The sequence below is a fragment of the Physella acuta genome, unplaced genomic scaffold (genome assembly GCF_028476545.2).
Source record: "Physella acuta isolate Inbredline_101_S28 unplaced genomic scaffold, ASM2847654v3 ptg000180l, whole genome shotgun sequence".
Classification (NCBI taxonomy): domain Eukaryota; kingdom Metazoa; phylum Mollusca; class Gastropoda; family Physidae; genus Physella; species Physella acuta.
The window spans coordinates 732,142-750,530 of record NW_026731699.1 but is presented as its reverse complement, the minus strand read 5'-3'; the positions used below and the strand labels follow the sequence as shown (position 1 = coordinate 750,530).

At 42.5% G+C, this 18,389-nt stretch overlaps 1 protein-coding gene across 1 annotated transcript; it reads left to right on the top strand.

The window, feature by feature from the left end:
* Positions 1 to 4,568: 4,568 nt before the first annotated feature.
* LOC131936554 (uncharacterized) lies at positions 4,569 to 16,058 on the top strand. Its single transcript, XM_059293586.1, has 6 exons — positions 4,569 to 4,688; positions 11,235 to 11,608; positions 11,998 to 12,798; positions 14,143 to 14,221; positions 15,321 to 15,354; positions 15,517 to 16,058. The coding sequence occupies exons 1-6, from the start codon at positions 4,569 to 4,571 to the stop codon at positions 16,056 to 16,058; spliced, it is 1,950 nt and encodes a 649-aa protein (XP_059149569.1).
* The last annotated feature ends 2,331 nt before the right edge of the window (positions 16,059 to 18,389 follow it).

Genomic DNA, 18,389 nt, shown 5'->3' with positions numbered 1-18,389 from the left:
CAACACACCAAAAATTACAAGCAGACTTTCTTCCAGGCATCTCTTCGGGGAGGGGGGGGGGCTGAAGCGCCCCCCCCCCCCCCGAAAATTTTTTACCCCCCCCCCCCCCCCGAACGAAATGAAATTTATATAATTTATATAGAAATATATACTTTTAACAGTGTCCGCCCCCTACCCGAAGAAAATCTACCGCCCCCCACCCCCCCCCCCCCCGAAAATTTCAAGTGCCCCCCCCCCCCCCCCCGGAGAAAAAAGTCTGGAAGAAACACTGATTACAAGTGCCCTGGAAGAAACACTGATGATGCCTCTAGAGACTAATTTAGTACCCAGACTCAACTCCCGTACTTGTAAAATGAGAAAAAAATGGAATGGCAGTTGTTTTGGACATGATTAGCCCAAGTAAAACAAAAGCTATGCCAAAGACATCCTGGAGTCGAAAAGTAGAGAGCAAATCAACACTGAAGCGACTAAAAAATCTGGCTAAATACAGGCATTGGATGGTTGAAGCCATATACGTCGACAGCGTAAAGGTCAAAAGAAAACTATTAATTTAGATGTTTAATTTTCACTTTTTAAAATTATATATTTCTATCTTTAAACAATTAGAAGCTGGACCCACATGGAAGGGGGCACCCCCTGGTCCATTATATACCACCACAAAAACAAATTAATTAGTGGATAGTTGTTTAGTTATGAAAGCAAAAGAGTGAACCCGCTAATAAGCTTTTCAAATTTCGGGTGGACAAAAAAAAATTGGGAACCGCTGCTCTGTAAACAAAAGTGAAATTCGGCTAAGGGGTCATCCATAAATGACGTCACACTCGTAGGGGGGAGGGGGGGTCCGTAATTTTGTGACGATGTGTGATGAGGGGGAGGGGGGGGGGGGGTCAGATGTTGCGACGTCACATTTTTGCATTATAAAAAAGCAATGTTAGAAAACGAATTTTAGACGTTATTTCGCGTTTTAGATAACTGTTTTAATAAATTGTAATAGTTTAGACAAGATTTTGGAAAAATATCGATGTTTTTAAAAAATTCAACTGCAATTTTGAGGGGGGTTTTAGGTTGAGGTGTGACGTCATTTTAGGGGGGGGGGGGTCTGGCTTTTTGTGACGACGTGTGACGGAGGGGAGAGGGGGAGGTAAAAATCGTCAAAAAAAGCGTGACGTCATTTATGGATGACCCCCAACGATAAAACTCGCAATAATATGGGAGTTTTCTGGGCCATGCACATACGTTATCCTAACTAAATTAGCTTCATACGCTTCCCAATATTAAAACATTTTTTTAGAACTGTTTAGGTTAAACGAAGTTGCGTTCCCTCTCCGCTTAAAATTATCTCATTCTATTTTTACGACAACTGTCCCGTTGTGTTAGCAGACGACACGGATGCTAATTTCACTCAAGACATTGACGTAAAACTACACAAGGGCTGCTAATATATTTCCTCGTGTTGCCAATGGTGTGTTGATTACATTCTCGGTAGCAACGATGACGAATGATAAAGCTAACCGAAGCATAAATCACGACCCACCCACCTACTGGGCCCGCTCCGCAGGTCCATCAAAACACGGGCGTACCTGGAACCACAAGCTCCAGCCGATGAAAGCTTGGCCAAACGACTCGTCCATGCGAACGCTGACACAGGCGATAGCAGGTGCACTAGTAACGTGTTTTCTAAACATGTCTTAAGACAACCCCTCCCTCCCAATTTTTTCTCATGTCTAAAGAAGAAAAAAAAAAGTCTTATTAATCCATTAGCTGACTGGAATATTCTAATAATAAACTAAATTAATCACCAGATGAGGTAGGATAAAAATCAAAACAACTCACAACTGAGCAAGACAGATCCAATATGTGCAGTAGAAACAAGGGTTGAAGGATTAGGGGGTTGGCGGGTAAAACTGGACTTAATCTGCCATGAATATGCAACGTGTATCGCAGGGTGCTTAGAGTTGCTGTAAAGCCGCAGCCATTAAGCTTGTCCGGTATCGACCACCATGATACACCGGGCAAACGGTGAGCTGTCTTAGATTAGAAGGCAGGGACCAGTGGCGGAACTAGGGGGTCGGGTGAGGGGGTGGGGGACATCACGCTAATAGTGAGCTGTCTTAGATTAGAAGGCACGGGTCAGTGGCGAAACTAGGGGGGTGAGAGGGAGAGGGTAGGGAACATCACGCTAATGGTGAGCTACTTATTGTCAGAAGGCAGGGGCCGGTGGCGTAACTAGGGGGGGGGGGGTGGGTAGATGGGTGGGGGGGGTAGGGAACATCACGCTAATGTTGAGCTACTTAGTATCATAAGGCAGGGGCCAGCGGCGGAACTAGGGGGTCGGGTGAGGGGGGGGGGGGTGGGGGGACATCACGCTAATGGTGGGCTACTTATTGTCAGAAGGCAGGGGCCAGCGGCGGAACTAGGGGGTCGGGTGAGGGGGGGGGACATCACGCTAATGGCGAGCTGTCTTAAATTAGAAGGCAGAGGCCAGGGGTGGAACTAGGGGGTCGGATGAGGGGGGAGGTTATGGAAGCAAATGGTGAGCTACTTATTGGTAGAAGGTAGGGGTCAGCGGCGAACTAGGGGGTGGGATGTGGTAGGGATGTAGGACGGGACACTGTCCGGCTAGGGAACATCAAGCTAAATTTCATTTATTTATATTAATTAGCACGTACAGAGGCGAAACAAATTGTTGTGTTTGGTAGAGGTGGAGGTGTATAGAGCCCGGCTAGACTACGTAAAGCATATTTACTACTAGATATTACTAACTTAGATAAGAACGGTGGGCAATGAAGGGAGACAAGCCTTTGCCAAATATTGTGAATTAGAAAGTTGTAACAGGGTAATATACAAGCTGGAAATAAATCGTTAATTTAATAATATATGATGGCCACATTTATATACCTTATATCATTACATTATAGATTTAATCTTATGCAGGGAAAACGTCAGATAGGCTAAAGTAACTAGGTGGGTAAGAAAATAAGGTATGTAGAGGGTGAAAGCTGGGATAAAACAAGTAGAATGGAACAGGTAAAGTAGAACGGGTAGAATGGATCTGAGAATATGCAGGTAACTGCTACAGGTAGAATGGAACTGCAGGTGAATCGGAACAGGTAAGCCAAAATTACGTATTTCGAATAAAAAAATCAGACTAAAATATGATTTTTTAAAAATGTTAATATTACCGCACTCCGCCTACACACTCTTAACATGGCGTAGCTATTTTCTACCTGAAAAAAAAATTTATTATCAATATTCTACCTGAGTTCAAACGTATTTGAGATAAATTTAGTTATCTCTTATCGTCCTTATCTACTTTCTAAGCGATACAATATCACATTTGCTCATCGTATGTCCGGCTACCCTTCGATGTTGTTTTAACATTCATTCAACTACTAACAATCATTCAATCATGGTGCCTCACCATTCATTCAACTGCCATCGATCATTCAACAATGGTACCTAACTATTCATTCAACTACCATCAATGATTCAACCATGGTGCCTCTCCATTTAATAAAATACTCAACCATCGTTTCCCTAAACACTTGACCTAACTCGAAACTTCCAGCCCGTTCGTGTGTTGTGATACGTCGATAAACGCAAATAAAATCAAGTGGCGAAATACAAAGTTGCACACCACAGTGTGTATGTTCTATTTATAACAGTTTCAACCTACTTACAGTGTTGTTCACCATTACAACACGTCAACGAAGTTTTCAAGTTTATATAGACCAACCCCCTCCCTTACACCGCTATATTGGATGGATGCGTAAAAAAGGGGTGGGGGTTCAAGTGTCATTAGCTTGAGAACGAAATTTGTGTCCATGAGCAAAATAGTAAATAAACACAAATACAATTTTTAAATGGACAATAACACGACGGGATCGTCCCCCACATTTGACATCACACGTCTAGGTGGGTGTGTGTGTGTGCGTGGGGGGGGGGGGGGTGGGGGTGGGGGGTGGGGGTGGTTAATATTTGGTTACGATCTGCTACGCGGGCGGGGGAGGGGTCGGTAGAAAATGTGGAATAACGTTTTTAAAGAAAAAGAATAATAAAACGCATCCCAATATTAGCAGCTAGAATTGTGATTATTCGAGTCCGGTCTTTTGTGACCAAGTGTGACAACATGTGACTTGAAAGGTCTAACCTGAACTGTCGTTCTCCTGTCAGTGACAGTTTGAAGTAGAGCGACTCCCCCCCCCCCCCCCTCCCCATTCATCCTTCACAGCATAGCACATAAGCCCGAGGTTCATCCAATTACCAGCAACAAAACAGTATGTCATATTTTCTTGCTGTACTTTATGAAAATAGGTACCCTGTCGCTCATGATTGCTAGGTACTACATCAATCTTAAATACACTTTACAGTTCTGGGCGCAAATTTCGGAAAGAAGTGAAAGGGGAGTGAGAGGAAGAGAGGCGTGACTTGAAGGGGATGGGGTATAATTTATCTGATAGTGATCTTTTCAAAACAGGAACGGAAAAGCAACTGACTAAACCTCTACTGGTATACGTATGACTTCTCAAGACAGCGTTGATCACTTGTGAAAACTGACACCTCAAGATATGGAGGAACTCTCCACTTTAAAGATCGCTTTTATCCCTGTATTTCGAGCCCGTGACGTCATCGAGCGACTCCCGAGTTCCATTAACTTCAGCCCAAACAAGAACGGAGCACCAACAAAAGTACCTCTTCATCTTATCTCACCGCGAGCGATCAAAGTTGTTGTAGATCTGATTGTTGAGTGGGCGCGTGAGACGCCAAGGCCGGCAACTCTGCGAACAAGGTTTCATACACGGCAGACGAGATTTGGCTACAACAGCACTTTGTGTTCAGCTGGTCCAATGGTACTTTTACTTTTACTTTTATTTGTATCTTTCTTCTCTTTTTCTTCCTCATTTTGTTGGTTTCCTCTTTGACTTTCTCCTTGGCTTTCTCTCACTCCCTCTAAGTATGTTTTCTTTCTCACTTTCTTTCTATTTGACTTTCCCTTTAACGTTTAAAATTTTCTTTCAGTTTGGTTTTCTATTTTGACTTTATCTACTTTATAAATAATTGTACCTTTTGAATTTGTGGTTGGTTTCCCAGTTTTCGTTTCTTCTTTTTCGGTCTTAATTTTAATTTTAATATTGAAGATTTCCTCCAACACAATTAAGTAACATGTTTACATGTTTTGCGACTATGGCCGCTTACTCCGACTTCAGCTTGCTTTAGTTCCTGGATTAGCTCCCATAGCCTTTGACAATCCAATAACACTGAACAAGGCGGCAGCATTCGTTTGATTTTGAAGATTTCTCTCCTAGATGGGTTGCTGTCCCTAGCTAAGTAGTCACATCAGCCCTGGGTGTTGTGAATGGACTTAGGTGTATGAGTTTGAGAGTATGTGTGTAGTTGAATGGAGCTAATAAAGTTGTCGATGGTTTGAGAGTGTGTGTAGTTGAATGGAGTTAATAAAGTTTTCGATGGTTTGAGAGTATGTGTGTAGTGGTGTTAATAGAAGATTATGAATGCGTAAAAAAGGAAATAAAGATGTGACGTAAGAGAGAATGTTTTTGGTTGTTATGAAGATAGTTGAGAGTCAGTCTTGTTCTTGTCGTCGTCATATGAGGTTGTGTTAGGAAGTCTTCGTTCTGTGTCTGCTGTTGATGTAGCTGTATGGATTAATGTAATAAAATTATGGAAATGAATAGAGTCGCCTTGTCCCATCTATACTCCATCTATACCTCGTTCGTCACGTTCAGCGTCGACCCTTGTGTACAAACTCACTTCGCAACACTGGGCTCGAACTCGAGACTTTGGGCGTTAGCTGTCATACGTTTTCCTATCGTCGTTATAATTGTTGATTTCTCGCCTTTTCAATAGCTTTGGCGTTTCACTAACACAGACATTATAGTTACCAGATAAAACACCTATATGTTATCAGTGCACCTATCACCACCGCGTAAGACGTGATGTCCGGTAAAATCATAATTAAAAAACAACGAACATCAGAAAAAGAACTCAGTCTCGCGGGGGGGGGGGGGGGAATTTGTCCAGAAGATTATGTCCAGGGGGTTTATGGTCCGGGAATCCAAAGACATAGCAACTATTTCTGTGATAAACCGCTGTACAGGCAGGCTGCAATAGTTGACGTATACAACATGAACGGCTTTGTTACAGCTCATTATACTACTGGTCCAGTATTCCAAACAATAAACTAGTAAATAGTAAACAGTTTTAAAAAAAAATTAAAATCAAGTTTATTCTGAACAATGATAAAGTAAAATTTTATTTAAAAACAAGCCCCCAAATATTGTTTATGAACGTCCTAGTACATTTCTCCTTACCGTAAACCACAGTGAAAAAAAAGCGTACTAAATTTTACACCGAATAAATCCTAATTTAATCTCGTGCATATCTGGAAAAAATTAATTACTCACACATGTCAGGGCTATTTTTAGAACGAAAAACTAAAATTTGGAACTTAAAACTGCTCAGCTTAAAACTGATGTGCTTAACATCATGCTGTTGTGTGCGTGGTGGTGAGTGTAGTGTTGCTATATGTGGGGTGTGTGGAGGTGTAGTCTGCTGCTATATGTGGGGTGTGTGGAGGTGTAGTCTGCTGCTATATGTGGGGTGTGTGGAGGTGTAGTCTGCTGCTATATGTGGGGTGTGTGGAGGTGTAGCCTTATGGTATATGTGGGGTGTGTGGAGGTGTAGTCTGCTGCTATATGTGGGGTGTGTGGAGGTGTAGCCTTATGGTATATGTGGGGTGTGTGGAGGTGTAGTCTGCTGCTATATGTGGGGTGTGTGGAGGTGTAGTCTGCTTCTATATGTGGGGTGTGTGGAGGTGTAGTCTGCTGCTATATGTGGGGTGTGTGGAGGTGTAGTCTGCTTCTATATGTGGGGTGTGTGGAGGTGTAGTCTGCTGCTATATGTGGGGTGTGTGGAGGTGTAGCCTTATGGTATATGTGGGGTGTGTGGAGGTGTAGTCTGCTGCTATATGTGGGGTGTGTGGAGGTGTAGTCTGCTGCTATATGTGGGGTGTGTGGAGGTGTAGTCTGCTGCTATATGTGGGGTGTGTGGAGGTGTAGCCTTATGGTATATGTGGGGTGTGTGGAGGTGTAGTCTGCTGCTATATGTGGGGTGTGTGGAGGTGTAGCCTTATGGTATATGTGGGGTGTGTGGAGGTGTAGTCTGCTGCTATATGTGGGGTGTGTGGAGGTGTAGTCTGCTTCTATATGTGGGGTGTGTGGAGGTGTAGTCTGCTTCTATATGTGGGGTGTGTGGAGGTGTAGTCTGCTGCTATATGTGGGGTGTGTGGAGGTGTAGTCTGCTTCTATATGTGGGGTGTGTGGAGGTGTAGTCTGCTGCTATATGTGGGGTGTGTGGAGGTGTAGCCTTATGGTATATGTGGGGTGTGTGGAGGTGTAGTCTGCTGCTATATGTGGGGTGTGTGGAGGTGTAGTCTGCTGCTATATGTGGGGTGTGTGGAGGTGTAGTCTGCTGCTATATGTGGGGGTGTGTGGAGGTGTAGTATGCTGCTATATGTGGGGTGTGTGGAGGTGTAGTCTGCTGCTATATGTGGGGTGTGTGGAGGTGTAGTCTGCTGCTATGTGGGGTGTGTGGAGGTGTAGTCTGCTGCTATATGTGGGGTGTGTGGAGGTGTAGTCTGCTGCTATATGTGGGTGTGTGTGGAGGTGTAGTCTGCTGCTATATGTGGGGTGTGTGGAGGTGTAGCCTTATGGTATATGTGGGGTGTGTGGAGGTGTAGTCTGCTGCTATATGTGGGTGTGTGTGGAGGTGTAGTCTGCTGCTATATGTGGGGTGTGTGGAGGTGTAGTCTGCTGCTATATGTGGGGTGTGTGGAGGTGTAGTCTGCTGCTATATGTGGGTGTGTGTGGAGGTGTAGTCTGCTGCTATATGTGGGGTGTGTGTTTTTAAAAAAACACAATTAGTATATTCATCATTAGCTTGTGAAGTAGTCTATATCCCCTCTGGACTAAAACACAATTAGTACATTCATCATTAGTTTGTGAAGTAGTCTACATCCCCTCTGGACTAAAAATGTTTACCTTGAAATCCGTCCTGTAGCTTGCGATCCTATCTATAAACGTCATAGGTCTCTCCTTTATAAGGTTCGCGGTTGGCTTTTTACTTAGACATGGATACAACTCACCAATGTTAGCGAGTGATAGCTACTAATTAATCCCTTTGTGTTATAGAATACAGTAACCTTTAAATTAATTTTTAAAGACAAATTTAATATTTAATAAGATGTTATGGTGTTATTTCATAGGATATTTGTTGCGATTGGAGATCTATTGTCATCTGAAATCTGTTGTCATCTGAATTCTGTTGTCATCGGAAATCTGTTGTCATCGGAAATCTGTTGTCATCGGAAACTGTTTGTCATCGGAAATCTGTTGTCATCGGAAATCTGTTGCCATCTGAAATCTGTTGCCATCGGAAATCTGGTAATCGGAAATCTGTTGCCATCTGAAATCTGTTGTCATCTGGAAAGGCTGCACAAAATCGCAGCTTTAGAAAACTGAGCTACAATATTTGACCACTAATCCATTGACAGACATAAGTAAAAGTAAAACCAGCACACACAAACACAATAGCACCCCGGGTAGCATTAACCAGAGTGACAAATGCAACTATACATTTCTTATTAGATAATTTTCTTTGATAACAAAAATTATGTTAACTTTTAAAAATGAGTTCAAGCCCCTTACAGAATACCAATTTTTTTATCGTACAAAAAATATAAACAAAAATACTAAAAATAAATAAACTTTGAAAATACAAATGTAAATTTGAGCTTTGTATGTGGCGGGTGCAGCAGTTGATGCAGTTACATCTATTTATATTTGTGAGTTTATTTTTATTTTACGAATCCAACTCACAGAAGATGTTGCACGGCATTTTTTTAGCCTTAGCGTTACCAGATGATAAGCTAGAGCGAACAACTCGCAATCAGCTCGGGTTTCTCAAAGACTGGAGCATTGAATGGTTCGTCTGTTGGCCGGGATTCGAGACGAACGATTCGTCACATGAAAGAGCCAGTGTTCCATGCAAAAATTTTTAGATTCCCCCCCCCCTCTATCTCTGACATGGAAATCCCCCGTCTGCGCCCCCCCCCCCCCCCCTTCGCACCCACCACCATAGTATTAGGTTTGTGACCCCAAAAGACTCATAACTACAACACAGATAAATGAACCAAGTCCAGACGTTATATTATCTTTGTACTAGAAGTTTCTAGCCATTGTCTCCCTTTGAAAATTCCCCTTGATAAGTGATCTGAATTTAAAGCGCTTATTACCAAGATGATGTTTGAAAGAAGTAGAGTTCTGGAAATAGAGCTAATTCTTTACGCAAGAAATGCGTTTTTTTTTTGTGCAGATGGAAACGATAACTGTGAAATCTTCTTGTAATTTTCTACCTAGTGCAGGGGTCGGCAACCTTTTGAGACGGAAGAGCCAAAATTCCAATTTTCAAAATGTCCCAGTTTTTAAAGAGCCACTAACATTTTTATTTCAATATTTTATTATTTGATCAGGACTAGGTAAATAAATGTGATTTGTTATTTAAAATAAATAGCTTTAAAAATGAAATAATATTTATTCATATAAAAACACACTTGTTTCGCCAGAATAATAAACTTAGTAATCAAATAATATAACTATAGGACTATCCCAATCCACTTTAGAAGCTGTTAATTTTTTTTCTTTCTTTACGGATATCACCGACTCAGCAGGTGTCTGCCATTGGCCAGGCAGGCCTCAACACGGATAACTGCGACTAACTGGCTTGAGTATCGGTTTGATAACAGTGTATCGGTCGCTTCTGTCCTTTGGTTCTCACCAGGCTTATCTTCCACCACACTGAACACAGGGTAAACTCGTACCCCATAGTCCAGTACCCGGCTCATCAGTAGTAAGCTAATAGCTAAAAAAAAAACTAGGTCACTCAGGTCAAATTAATGATTACTGACCGATAGGGCAATGCATTCTGAATAAAATAACATTCCCCATTTAAAAACATTTGAAAAAGTCGGCACTTGGGCAGTGGCAAGCATGGGCTTGTTGCCACGGGGCTGTAGGGCTGGGCCTGGTGCCCGAGCTGCTGTCAGCTGTCCGTATACTTTCTACTGCACATATTCTCAATGTTCTCTGATAAGTGTTTTAATTGTTTAAAGTTTTTTTTTTGTATATTACGATATTTGATATGAGTTTTAAAAACGAAATAAGATAACTATTAATATTTGTGCAAGGAGCTGGAGAGCCGCATCTTGACAGCAAAAGAGCCGCATGCGGCTAGCGAGCCGCAGGCTGCCGACCCCTGACCTAGTGTACTCACACTTTCAATACTTTATTAATAAACATAACGTTTATAACGGAAATAACGTAAGCTCAATCCGTATTTGCGGCAAAAGAACATCTAAGGTTTTTAGGAATTTTCGTTAGTCTAATTGTTAGTTATCTAATAAAACTAAAGGTTTTCTATATCAAACATAGTAAAATTGTAACATTAAGGTTAAAGATTTATAAAAGTTAGGTAATAAATAATTGTAACTATTAATATTTAAATATACATATAGATCTTTTTTTTTCTTTACCTAGACAAATCGAACTACAATTACACTTTGTCCCCTATTGAATGTCTATGTATTTTAACGCCCTTTGGGGAAGGAGTTGTATCCCTTACATGGCGATTTACATAGGTAGCTAATACAATTCAGTATTTAAATTTTTTTTTCTTCATTTTTTAAATTTTAACATTGCGACGTGTCTAAACTTATTAAATAATGATGTAATGAATTATTATATTGATTACTGTATGCACTATAGTCTATGTATGTCGATGAAACAATAATATCTAGTATTTATATACTCATTATATACTCAGTGCTTTTTTTTTGTAAACATTAAATAGGTGCCGTTACTCAGTGATGGACTGCCTAGCTTTTAAAAACCAGTTTGCACCTCGATGAAAGATAAATCACTACTGTAAACGGTGCGTAACGTCACAAAAAACACTGGTATTACTTATTTCGCTCAAAACATGCACGCCATCTTACATGGCACACTACAAGGGCACCCACCCTTATCTTATACCAATTTCTCCCTCGAACACCAACTCCCTCACTGATTGGACCTCCAGCATTCACCCCTCAAACACCACACATTCCTCACCCCTCTCTCTAAGACCTCACCCCTCTCTCTAAGACTCCTCCCTTACCTCAGAGCCCCTACCCCAGAGCCCCCAACCCCAGAGCCCCCTACCCCAGAGCCCCCAACCCCAGAGCCCCCAACCCCAGAGCCCCCTACCACAGAGCCCCCTACCCCAGAGCCCCCTACCCCAGAGCCCCCTACCACAGAGCCCCCTACCCCAGAGCCCCCTACCCCAGAGCCCCCTACCCCAGAGCCCCATACCCCAGAGCCCCCTACCCCAGGGCCCCCTACCTCATAGCCCCCTACCCCAGAGCCCCCTACCACAGAGCCCCCAACCCCAGAGCCCCCTACCTCATAGCCCCCTACCCAAGAGCCCCCTACCCCAGAGCCCCCAACCCCAGAGCCCCCTACCACAGAGCCCCCAACCACAGAGCCCCTACCCCAGGGCCCCCTAAACCAGAGCCCCCTACCTCATAGCCCCCAACCCCAGAGCCCCCTACCTCTTAGCCCCCTACCCTAGGGCCCCCTAAACCAGAGCCCCCTACCTCATAGCCCCTACCCCAGAGCCCTCTAACACAGAGCCCCCTACCTCATAGCCCCCTACCACAGAGCCCCCTACCCCAGGGCCCCCTACCCTAGAGCCCCTACCCAAAAGCTCCCTACCTCAGAGCCCCCTACCCCAGAGCCCCCTACCTCATAGCCCCCAACCCTAGGGCCCCCTAAACCAGAGCCCCCTACCTCATAGCCCCCTACCCCAGAGCCCCCTACCCCAGAGCCCCCTACCTCATAGCCCCCTACCCTAGGGCCCCCTAAACCAGAGCCCCCTACCTCATAGCCCCCTACCCCAGAGCCCCCTAACACAGAGCCCCCTACCTCATAGCCCCCTACCACAGAGCCCCTACCCCAGGGCCCCCTACCCCAGAGCCCCCTACCCCAGAGTCCCCTACCCAAAAGCCCCCTACCCAAAAGCCCCCTACCCAAAAGCCCCCTACCCCAGAGCCCCCTACCCAAAAGCCCCCTACACCAGAGCCCCCTATCCCAGAGCCCCCTACCCAAAAGCCCCCTACCCAAAAGCCTCCTACCCCAGGGCCCCCTACTCCAGAGCCCCCTACCTCATAGCCCCCTACCCCAGGGCCCCCTACACCAGAGCCCCCTACCCCAGAGCCCCCTACCCAAGAGCCCCCTACCCAAGAACCCCTTACCCCAGAGCCCCCTACACTAGGGCCCCCTACCCAAGAGCTCCCTACCCAAAAGCCCCCTACCCAAGAACCCCTTACCCCAGAGCCCCCTACCCCAGAGCCCCCTACATCACAGCCCCCTACCCCAGAGCCCCCTACATCACAGCCCCCTACCCTAGGGCCCCCTACCCAAGAGCTCCCTACATCACAGCCCCCTACCCCAGAGCCCCCTACATCACAGCCCCCTACCCTAGGGCCCCCTACCCAAGAGCTCCCTACATCACAGCCCCCTACCCCAGAGCCCCCTACATCACAGCCCCCTACCCCAGAGCCCCCTACATCACAGCCCCCTACCCTAGGGCCCCCTACCCAAAAGCCCCCTACTTCAGGGCCCCTACCACAGACACCCCTACCACAGAGCTCCCTACCCTGACTATTGACCACCCCACACCCCGAATGTAGGAAGACGAGTTAACAACTAATTATAACTAAGGTACTGTAGTTAAAAAGAACAACCCTTAATTGATCACAATCGGTAAACATCCCAGCCACAGCTACCATAAACTGAAATCAGTAGCGTAAATCGAAAAGTTTTTCCCCGGGCGCCGGGAAGTGTCGCTACGCCTCTGACTGAAATATCTATACAGTTAACAAAGTTGTTGTAATACCTGCTTTAACTAAATTCATGATGTTAAAAACAAATGTAAACAAAGCTTTATACTAAGTTATTAATAAATAAATAAATTAATAAACAACAGGCAATAAATTAATCAAATATGATTTATTTCATATTATTTCTCATGACCACCAGAAATTAAAACGATTTTTAATTTTTTAATTAATGATTTATTCGTCTGGCTTTTTTTCTCTATTTAATCTTCTGTAATTTTTGGACATGCTAAATAAAGTTATATAAATTGCTAGACGCTTCACAGATTACTAGAAATAAATAGCAACATTCATCTATATCCTTAAGCAGGCGCACCGTAAACAGACCTGATACGTCTAGGGCTAATCTCCCCTCGCTAATCGCCACGAATCAGGTGAGAGTAACCCCCCCATTTCGTCCCCCCTTATCGCCCAGTCATTACCCAGCCCATACACCTGGAGGAGATGGGAGTGGAGATAGAACGGCTGAAAAGAAAAAATTTCCCATTTCGACCTCATATATTCGCAAGCTCCGTCAACTACTGGACCTTAGAAAAAAACAACGAGTTGCTTGACGAATGTTTCCTCGCTTTTTAGAGTTCTTGAAAGGGGTCAAAGGAATATTGTTATTGAAATATAGTAAGTAGTCAAACTAGTTTAAATTTTGAGTAAATTAAATTTAAAAAAAAATTAACTTCATATTCATGTATGCACGAATAACGAAATATTTTTTAAAAAATTAGACTAAATGTTGCATTAATTTATTCTTACATTTAAAACAAAATAAAATTATTTTTTCGTGCTCCAATTGTATACCTTTATTATTGATAACCAATTGTGAATCAAGCGCTATCAACTACCTATATATTTCATTGAGTAGGTTTATTTACTATGTAAAAAAAAACGCTTTTCACAACTAATACTGAAAGCCAGAAGAGCTCTATATGACCGAGGGACCTACACAACCAAAGTATTTTGGTATCCAACTATATTTTCTCACGATTCCAATAAAAACGCCTTCTTTTCTTGCGGACTATATTATAATAATCAAGACATGCGTCTTTGATTATGGGTGGTGGTAATTTGGTGAGGGGGGGAGGTAATGAGATTACATTGTGCGTGAGCAGCTTGTTGTTACCCCTGAACAATAACAGCCGTTGGATAAGCAGTGAGTCACGGCGAGGTCTGGGGTTCAAATACAAGCCAGGCCACCTGACCAGAGGAGCCGTGCAGGTGAGTCAGGGTACCAGACGGCGATAGGCTCAGTCCCGTCCGATTACATTGATGCTGTGTTACCTGACTCACCATCGAGACCTTTAGCGCCCCCTGGGGAAAACATGGGTCACTTGTCTTACAGTCGAAAGGCCATGTGTTTGCTAACTCACTCTTAACCGATAAGGATGCACAATTGAGACGCGAGTGTTTATTCATTTGTTTAAATTCAAAACCATTTCATGTGCGTAATTTTTAAATGTTGGAGGTTACGGAGAGGTCGGGTTCAGAGTTCAATACTGTAGCTCTAACTATTTTAAGATATTTTTTGGCGTTCTTAAAGATTATTTTCGTTTATTTCATGTTTATATAAAAACGTTGCACGCAGCATTAACAACAACCGATACTTGGAAAACAAATCGACACAGTTTTATTTCTAGAGTTGCCACGCAAAAAAAAAAAAAGAATAAAAAGTCAAATTTTAATACAGTTCTGAAAAGAGATATTCGTTAGTTTATCGATTCCTTAATATATACAGTTAGAATAGTAAGTGTATAGCATACATAATTGATCCCCTGATTAATTACTTATTAATCAGAATTGATGCATTTTTTATACTGTGTTTATTTAATTTTGTGTGTGTGTGTATAATATCACTCCTACACCTGACTGCATATTACCTAAAACTACATTTCTGGAGAAATGAGAACTATTGCTATTATTTTCGGCGATTCTATCACTGGCAACATTTCGAGTTGCTTGATTCACCCCGAACATTGTGCAGACAATCGACGAACAAGCGAACCTCTGTGTAAACCAGTCGGTGATAGCCACTTGAGTTTTCAGACACGGCGCTGAGCGGTCTAAATAAAGTTCAATTTTTACCTCCGTGATATCAAGTGATAAAAAATGTACGATGCTCATACCCCCTCTACCTTAACTCTTGCAGGGTGGGGGTGGGAGGATGGGGAGGTAAAAATATGTTTCAGGACATAATTTTATTTTACCTGCGGTTAGCATCGACGGAAACCTGTTTCACAACTCAGCAGGGTGCATGGACGCAGGATTTGAATATCTGATTAAAAGACAAATTAATGGCGTTCCCAAATGAAATGCTCAGCACGGCATATCTCCGTACTGCATGGAGCTCGATGGTACGGATAGGCCAGGGCAGAATGTGTAATATGTAACGATGGTCTACTGAGGCATAAGATATAGCTGAGTATGTAATTGTATTTTCAATTTAAGCATTGGAAAGAGCTGAATATGTAATTATATCTTCAATTTAAGCATAGGCTAAGACTTTTGTGACGCAGAAGCACACCTCAACAATGACTTTTGTGACGCAGAAGCACACCTCAACAATGACTTTTGTGACGCAGAAGCACACCTCAACAATGACTTTTGTGACGCAGAAGCACACCTCAACAATGACTTTTGTGACGCAGAAGCACACCTCAACAATGACTTTTGTGACGCAGAAGCACACCTCAACAATGACTTTTGTGACGCAGAAGCACACCTCAACAATGACTTTTGTGACGCAGAAGCACACCTCAACAATGACTTTTGTGACGCAGAAGCACACCTCAACAATGACTTTTGTGACGCAGAAGCACACCTCAACAATGACTTTTGTGACGCAGAAGCACACCTCAACAATGACTTTTGTGACGCAGAAGCACACCTCAACAATGACTTTTGTGACGCAGAAGCACACCTCAACAATGACTTTTGTGACGCAGAAGCACACCTCAACAATGACTTTTGTGACGCAGAAGCACACCTCAACAATGACTTTTGTGACGCAGAAGCACACCTCAACAATGACTTTTGTGACGCAGACGGTACATGTTAACAACGATTTTTCTGACGCAGACAGCTCACGTCAACAACTTTTATTCTTGCTGACGACGCCAATCAACAACATAATTTGTGACGCAGCGAAAATCACTAAAAACAAGTCGAGCGTGGAAACTCAAAAACAGGATTTTCTGTTCCATTTCAAAACAAATTAAGAAAACATTTTAACACGCGCATTAAATGAGGCATATAAAAGCGTGTGCGTCACAGTTACGTCACAGCTGCGTCATTGACCGTAGATAAGATTAACAAGACCGAGTGTACAACGAGAGAAAAAAATTATCTCCCTGACGCAAGGACAATTTATCCAACATAGTTAACTCACCGTGTATAGTACCTGACGACCCCGCGACTGTGAGGTGATAAAATTACCACACAACATGTACTCAGTGCTCAGTGCTCAGCGTGCTACATGCGTATCTCACGTTCAATTCCGGGACATGCAGGGTTCGCTTTGATATATATATAGCCGCAGTCAAATATTTAAAAAAAAAAACAAGCAGCAAAGATGGGATGGGCGAAAAGTTTATGTACAAGACAGTAACAGTTTTAGAAGTTGCTAGACTATATCTTTTAATTATGTAAAAGTTAGTATGTTATTTATACATTTATTTTGTATGGGAATCTACCAATTTTAGAAGTTGCTAGATTATATCGTTTCATTATGTAAAAGCTAGGTCATTATGTATACATTTACATGTATCTGCATGTTAATGTAAATTATAGAACTGACCACACAATCAATTCGCATGACAAGGACACAAAAACAGATCGACTCTACTCCAACTACCCTATTGACTATCAGGTCTTAAAGGTCTAACTATGCACTCTTGGGCTTTTAATTTGGTTCGTTGGTTATGTCGAACATCGTTACAACACTGATTACTCATTAGTGATAAATTAACTTTGAAATCTGGCACAGTGCTGGTATATCCAGCATTTAAACGAGTTTATATTTAAAATAATTTTTTTATGCATTTTAATGATGAATTTTTTAAAAGTGAAGCACTTTTCTTGCACAATGACAATATTTGCTTAGGAATCGTAAAGAAAATATAATATTTAAATAGGGAAAGTATGAGATAGCTAGGAAATATTAATGTATTGGATTTGATGAACATCTAGGTGCACCTACAGCTTGTGTGGCATTTAAATATCAGGTATAAGAACTACTCGCTTTATTTCATCTAATGAATCTAACGTCACTCTAAATGTAAAATGGATCTAACGTCACTCTAAATGTAAAATGGATCTAACGTCACTCTAAATGTAAGATGGGTCTAACGTCACTCTAAATGTAAGATGGGTCTAACGTCACTCTAAATGTAAGATGGATCTAGATGAGAACCAACATGGCGAGCCTCTCTTTGAAATTTGCCGCTCCACCTTGCTGCCAGATAGTCTAAGCCGTCACATCTAGTATGGAGGATATTGCCCAGAGTTACGGAGATATTTCAACTCTGGAGAAAAGTGAAATGGTTGTTGTTGGATAGTATACGGCTTTGGTTCAAGTCAGGTTTTGTGTTTCACTTAAAAATAAGATCATATTTTGAGTCTGTCTGTCTGTCTGGTCGTCTGTCTGTCTGTCACATTCAAGTATTATATTGTATGCGCATGTTTGCATCAACTTTTGAGCGACTTTCGGTTATCGGAAATTATACTTATTTATGAAATTTCGTCTACCTTCCTGAAAAAACCCAATACATCGTGTCTCTTACGAAATGGATTAAAGTTAAAGATCTTAAGGTAGTAGTACTTTACGCCATTTCCGAATTCTTAAAAAAATTATATCAATGTTTTCTTTAGAAAGTACTCATTTTCCGCACTGTTTATACACACACTGTAAAATTGGCGCTTTTTTGTGCGCACTTTTTCTCTCTGCGCGGTTCTAAGAATGTAAGAATGGGATTGATAAAAAAATTTCTATAACCGTGAAAGTGCCTTCCCCTCAGTAGCGTACGCAGGGGGGGGGGGGAGCAGGGGGAGCGGCCGCTCCCCCTCTGGCCATTTTCATCAAAGTGGCGCCTTTTTGGAAACTTTTTAAACTCAAAGTTTTAAACAATGATATTTGTTAAAAAAAATATTTTTGGTCGGCACATCTATGTAAATCGCAAGATTTCTTTTCATGCAGCAATTAAGCATTATTGTACTAGATCTAGTCTAGTAGTGTCTACGTTTACAGCACCAGTTTGCCATTCTAAAAAATAACCATTACGATGCATTGCAATGTTTAAAAAACCTCTACGGTAGTACCACTTGGCAAGAGGGGTGCTAAGTTTAGGGCAACTGTATAATGTATTTGCTTACGAATAATTGAATTAGAAAA